This window comes from Chrysochloris asiatica, unplaced genomic scaffold, assembly GCF_000296735.1.
Source record: "Chrysochloris asiatica unplaced genomic scaffold, ChrAsi1.0 scaffold00243, whole genome shotgun sequence".
Lineage (NCBI taxonomy): Eukaryota > Metazoa > Chordata > Mammalia > Afrosoricida > Chrysochloridae > Chrysochloris > Chrysochloris asiatica.
In genome coordinates this window covers 2,438,042-2,445,003 of record NW_006408761.1, presented here as the reverse complement: position 1 = coordinate 2,445,003, position 6,962 = coordinate 2,438,042, and the positions used below count along the sequence as shown (strand labels likewise).

The 6,962-nt window shown below is 42.6% G+C and overlaps 1 protein-coding gene across 1 annotated transcript in view; it reads right to left on the bottom strand.

The window, feature by feature from the left end:
- Positions 1 to 6,962, bottom strand: part of PDZD2 (PDZ domain containing 2) — a 362,151-nt gene that overhangs the window by 60,135 nt on the left and 295,054 nt on the right. The window contains exons 8-11 of the mRNA XM_006873509.1: positions 6,291 to 6,410; positions 5,430 to 5,544; positions 809 to 882; positions 434 to 659 (exon numbers count right to left, since the gene is read on the bottom strand). Of these exons, the coding sequence (XP_006873571.1) occupies positions 434 to 659; positions 809 to 882; positions 5,430 to 5,544; positions 6,291 to 6,410 (535 nt within the window). The remainder of the gene's footprint in view (positions 1 to 433; positions 660 to 808; positions 883 to 5,429; positions 5,545 to 6,290; positions 6,411 to 6,962) is intronic.

The following is a 6,962-nucleotide window of genomic DNA, read 5'->3' as shown; positions in this document are numbered from 1 at the left end:
ATAGTGGTTACGAATAGGGCTGCGAACCACAAGGTCAGCAGTTTGAAACTACCAGCTGATGAGGCTTTCTGCTCCTGTAAAGATTTACAGCCTTGGAAACGCTGTACAGGGTCGCTAAGAGTCGGAACTGACTCCACGGCACATAACAACAACAATATATATATATATATAAACCCCACAAGTTTCTGGCCTGCAGAATGATTCGTCTCAGGTAAGAATTTAAAGAACTTTATGCTAATTTCCTTTGACTATTGTACAATGACTCATATCTTTGCTTGTGATTTCACTGTCTGTTTAGGAAACACCACCACCTGTATTTTTGATAACGGCCTTTCCAAATGAACAACTCATTTAAGAAACAGAATCAAGCTAAGATGGTTTCCACGTTGTTATTCGGGAGAAAGCAATGAGAGAGAGCAATAGCTCGTGTCACCTTTGTTGAGGGTTACTTCCATGACAATCCTGTCCTTGGGCCCTGGGGTCTTCTTGCCCAGGGATGAAGAACTGCTCTCATCAGAGTTTGCTGCCAAGGTTGCCCCGCTGGCGTTGAAGTTTGGGGAGCTGGATCTGCTCATATGTGTGGGCGTCGAGCACGGCGTGAGGCTTGGGCTCAGCAACTTTGTGCGTACCGTTAAGACAAACAGTCCACTCCGGATTTGCTGAGAAAGCAAGAAGAATGTAAGGTAGATACATTCAGACTTTCCTTCCTTTAAAGAGTGAAAACCACCCTGGGCAAACCAGTCAGAAGACACTAAAGAAAAGAAAACAAAACAAAGAGGCTAAAGTAGATCAATGAGAATGCTGTTACCTTAAAGGTCTGAATAGCTTCTTGAAACGTCAAGCCCTTTATTGGTATTCCATTTACATCTAGGATTTCATCCCCTAGTGACCAGAGACAAGAATTACATTAGCATCAAGCTTGAAGTTACTGGAATTGAACTGCTTGGTTAGGAGCCTGGTGTGGTGCTGCAGGGTAATGTGCTGAACCACAAGGTCAGTGGTTCAAACCCACCAATCCCTCCTTGGAAGCCCTATAGAGGGTCACTATGGGTCGGAAATGACTGCATGGCAGTTAATAAACAACAAGACTGCTAGGTCAGAACCAAATGGGTCGCCATATGGTTCCTGTGTTACTACTCTACAAAATAACTTTTACTGTGGCTGTCCAGTTTCATGAGCTCTGCTCCCAGGAATGATACAGAATTGGGATGGGTTACATGCATATTTTTTTTAGCAACAGCTCTGCCTTTTAATCTTTAGTGAAAACAACTAAGGGAAGTATCTAGATCTGACTCTTTATGCATTACCGAAGTTGAGCAAATACTCTATATATTTGGAGGTTGAAATACAAAAACTGAGTCTCAAGGCTTTCTTCATATCTATTGTTTAAAATCGTAAACCCAGGCAATGAAGCATGAAAACCCATGATACTTGAGAAGCCACACCTGTATTTGCAGAAACATATGCTACCTGAGCCTGGAGAATCAGTGTGGTGCACGGAAAATGGTTTCAAAGACAAAAAACTCGTTGACCGATTAGCATGAAGAATGGCAGCCCCACCTCCAGAAACAGTCTAGAGTCCTGGTCTTATTGATGCTGTCAGACATGAAGTTGGGAAGTTATAATATGCTTCCTTGTAAGAGATTATTGTAGGGCAATGTGTCAAAGAAGGCACGATGGTAGGGTAATGGTTAAGTGCTTGTCTGCTAACCAAAATGACAGTGATTTACCCCCATCAGCCACTTCACAAGAGAAATACCCTGGTGATCAGCATCTGTAAAGGTTATTGTTGTTGCTAAGTGCCATCGATTCACAGTGACCCATAAAGGGTTTCCAAGGAACAGCTGGTGGGTTTGAACCACAGACCTTGTGGCTACCAGTCCAGTGTTTACCCACAGCAGGACTCCTAGAGTACAGCCTAGGAACACCTACAGATCATTCCACTCTGTCCTACAGGGTTACTACTTGTATAAAGGAACTCGATGGAAAATGACAATCACAGCGTCTCAAACTGGTAGTCTTTGGGTTGTTGTTAAGTGCTATCCAGTTAGTGCCCACTCGCAGAAACCCTGTATAGGGTTTCTAAGGAGTGGCTTGTGGGTTTGAATTTCCAACCTGTGGCTAACAGTACAGTGCTTATCCTATAGTGCCACAGGGTGGTATGAATGGAGCACTAGTTGTGCAGTGGTTCAGCACTTGGCTGCTAACCAAAAGTTTGTTAGAACGCACCAGCTACTTTGTGGGGAAAAGTAGGGGCCGTCGGCTTCCATAAAGATTTACAGCCTTGGAACCTTACAGGCGCGACTCTGTTTAGTGTCGCCATGAGATGGAATTGACAGAATGCCAACAGGTTTGGTTTTGATTTGGAGCGACGTTAACATACTTCACTGCTAGCTGAAATATTGCCAGTTTGAATTCACCAAGAAGAAAGGTCTGGTGAAGTGATTTAGTTCTGAAAACTCAGCTAAGGAAACCTCCATGGAGGATAGTTCTACTCTAAAATGCCACGCGTCGGAGTCAACTCAACGACGGATTGGTTGGTTGAAATGTCTCAAGTTGCTCTCTCTGGTAATCACTTTCTGCCTGTCTCTCTTTCAAACTATGCCAGACTCATCTTCATCTTTAAGAGGTATATTCAGGCCATTTTTCAAGCCCTTGATAGAGTCTTCTGGGAATACAAAGGATCTTGAGCATCATGTTGGTTTGTCAGAACTCATTTCTGATTTTTACTCTTGTGACATGGCCTATTTTTCACAAGACAGTTTATCAAAAACACTACAAAGAAGCCTCAAAGAGAAGAACAGTTGGTTAAGTCTGTAAAGAAGTGCAGAAGTCAAGAGTAACTTCCTATATACATGACAAAGTGCCAAGTGGCCAAAGAACACATACTCCCCCCTCTGATAGGCAGCCATTCCCTGTAACAACATGATGTGTTGTGCAATTTGATGAATCCATCTACACAATGTGTAGACGAGCTACAAAAATGCTCCAGCGCCCTCTGCATTTGTTATAGGCTTTCTTGTTCATGTAATTACAGAACTAGTAAAATAAGCGAAAAAAGTCTTTGTTTAAGAATCACCTGATATCATCAAGTACTCAAATAGCTAAGGGCGTTTTTTGGTTTATTTATTTCCACCTGGGGGAAGGAGTGAAACATTAAAATGGTTACTCATTTTTTATATAATGAGAAGTTTATATAAGATTTAGACATAATCATTCAACAGGTTGAAAATCCATTCCAATGACTTACATTTTTTAGAAATTAACACATGAAAAAGCAGTATTTAGGAGAATCAAGTGCTTTGAAACCTTTTCTCGCTATGGATTTGCCCCACCCCCGGCCCCATCTCCATTGTGCTGCAGGATGAATTTTAATCAAGTGAACAAACACTTGGCACATCCGTTACAGAAATGTTCTGCTAGGGTTTTACACTGTCCTGAAAGCAGACGCAAACACCACCTGGGAGTTAACCTTTCCTCTAGGAGGGAGAAGAGATACTCTGCTAGGGAAGCTGTAAGCCTGGTCTACTCTTCTCATTGGCATATAGGTTTCTACCATCCCCTCTGCCTGAAAGAGGGGACTGGGGCTCACTCTTTCCAGTTTAACACAACAGCATCTATAGTTTTGGGATTGGACAAGACTGTTGTGAGCCACAGGAGTCTCGTTAGCTGAGTTTTGGAAGTAGACCACCAGGTCTTCCTTTCTAGCCCACCATCGTCTGAAATCTCCATGGAAACCTGTTTAGGATCACAGTAAACTCACACCTCTACTGATGGGGGGTTGGTGGTGGTGCCTGAGGTCCATTATCTCCCAGATGGACGGATGAGAGGCAAGAATTCTACCACTGAATTCTACCAATGTCCCATGGTAAGTATACAAATATACAGTTCCATTTATGAGTGTCCCTGAAATAATGCAGTCTGAGTTACCATCATAGAAAGGTCTGTCTGGTCTAGGGTTTATTTTTATCCATGACTACAAAAGATTCTCTCTTGATTCAAAGAAGCTACTACGCTTATGTAGTCACCGCTGGAGAAGGGTATCGTGTTTGGTGAGGTGGAGGGTCAGAGAAAAAGAGGAAGACCCCCCAACGAGATGGATTGGCCAAGTGGCAGCATCAATGGGCTCAAGCGTGGCAACGAGGTTGGCCCAGGAACGGGCAGTGCTTCATTCTGCTGTGTATAAGGTCACTATGAGTCGGTACCAACTCAATGGCACCTAACAACAACAACAGTGTGGTACTGTGTAAGTACTGGACTGACTATTAACCACAAGGTTGACGGTTCAAACCCATCAGCAGCTCCTCAAAAACCCTATACATGGTCGCTATGAGTCAGAATCGACTTGACAACACTTAGCAACTGTGTTTATACATAAAAGAGATTTGATCTATTCAAATGTTATTTTTACCAAGTATCATAAGCTCATGAAGTAAGAAAGAGTTGTGATTCTGTGTTCTTGTTGTAGTTCAGTGAGCTCCTAGTAGGGAGGTGGGAAGGTGAACAGAACTTGGGACCAGGAAACTTGCGTTTAAATTTGACTTCTGCCATTTGCTAAGGAAGGGGCAAGTTACGAAGGGTGGACATTATTGTCAGTTTTCTCATGTTTAAAGATAGGGCCTAGTTCAACATGCCTACTAGATAGGCTAATGGGATTAATGTGAGACATCACTTAAATATGTGGAAATGTTTTGTAAATGCTAAATGTACCATAAAACATAAGGCTATTTAAATATTTGGAGTCCTGGTAGGATTAAACACTCAATCATAAGGTCAGTGGTTCAAACTCACCAGCCGTGCCTCAGAAACCCTATATACAGGGTCGCTATGAGTCAGAACTGACTTGATGGCACTTAACAAAAACAGCAACAATTTAAACATTTAAAATATTTAATGAACCAGTTATGACTAGGTACATCAATATTGCTTGATTTGCATTTGAAAGTGTTTGTTTAGCATATATGTGAGTGGCAAACTAGGAGAATGTAAGAGATGTTCATTTAAGAGCAAAACTACATGTTGGTTGATTTCAACAGCAAGTATTAAATATCTATTAATGAATAGGTATGCTTTGCTTCCATTCCAGACCTGAGGCAAGAATGGATCACAAACACTCAGGGATTTTCAATGCAGGGAATAGGATCAAAAACCAAGAGGACAATATAGTCACTTAGAGAAGCCTAATAAAAATATTCAGACACAACAATTTACCCAGGTAGGTATAAAGGTTCCATGTGTACAACTAAGGAAACTGAAGCTCACATTGTATCAGTTGTCCAAAGTCAGTGTGGGATTCAGCCCAGATCTCCTGGACTCCCAAGGCCCTGGCTTCAGCTGCTGAACCACACATGCCACGTCTTGCAAGGAGGCAGATTCTCATAGAATCAAAGTGCACAGTCACTGGGGACCAGCAAGAAGCATTCTCTTACCTTCTTTAAGTCTTCCATCCTCGGCAGCTGATCCATTTGGGAAAATAGTCTTGACAAAAATCCCCATCTGTCCTCGAATGCAGTCTCGACCTCCAGCGATGCTGAATCCAAGGCCCTGCACACAAAGCAAATAGGTGTTCAGCTTGACATTGCAGTATTAACTGAGATTATCACTTCCCACCATGCTCAGAGTTAACCTAGTCAACTGCTGTTAATTCAAGCTGGCATATCCTTCACCGTTGCCCTCCTTGGATCTATATGCATTGGACTAACAATGTATTATGTTAAAGGGACAAAGTTTTAGTTCTGAACATATAAAACTGCCGATATTCAACCATTTCTGACCTCCCCAAATGGTGACTCCACAGGGATTCACCTGTGAGTAACATTTCACACTATGCTAAAATTTGTTTCATTCTTTTATTTCTATTTTTTCATTTTGCATATTTTCAAAACGGATTTTTAAAGTGATTATTTGTAGCATTCTGTTCATGACAATGCCATGCAATTCATTTAAACAGATAAGTGGGAGTTTCCCCCGAAGCTGAAGGCCCTGTGTTTCTTGCACTCGCAGGGCAAAGCTGGAAGCGTTCGCTCCATCCCTGGCTGTGCTGTGAGGACCACAGCAGTCTGTACTGGGGGCTTCTCACATCAGAAGAACATGGAGTTCGTGACCGCCAAACAGTCAGAAGCTACAAGAGAGAATTCCAGGGAATGTCCTCAAATCCATGCAAATGACATAATGAATCCATTCCTCTGCATCTCTCTTATATGCAAAAATAGCAATAAAAAGTAACCATTCATGTAAAAAAAGAAACTCAGAGTCACCTGTGGATACAACAGCCCATACCAAGACCTCACCTTGCCCTTTTCTTTGTACAACCCAATGATGGAGATGACTGATGGCCGGATGAGTCTCCAGGGGGATTCCACCTGAGTGGTGCTTAGGGAGCGGGTCGACTTCTTCATTATGTGGTATTCCTAAAAGGCAGCACACGGCAAGTCAGAGACAGTATCGTCTACCCTGCTGTCTTCTCTGGCATGAAACTCTGTTTTCTTTAGTGCCAGATAGTCATTTCCCTCTGGTTTATTATAAATGCTATAATAAAGTCGAGCCAGAGATCGACTGCAATAGGTGGCCATGCTTTCCTCCTCCAATGCCTGGAGACCACAAAAGCCTTGCCCTGCTCTCTCCTTGGCTGCATCCCACAGATCTACCCTTTTGTTCTCTGGAATGGAGGAACTAGACATCTGAGAGACACATGATGACCACCTGTGGTTGAGTTCTCCCTTGGAAGCCACCTCATCCCAATCCCAAGATCAGAATTGTGGTTAGAAAGTTTCACCATTTTAAGCTTGTATCACTCACTGAAAAACTCAGCAAACCCTTGTTTCTCAGAAAGCCCAAACCACAAACCCAGCCAACTGCGATTCCCCATAGAACACCCTGCAGCGATATGGCAGCAGCTTCAGTTCTAATCCTTCACATTTGGAAAATAAAATATTTCCCATAAACCACAATCTCCATTCCTG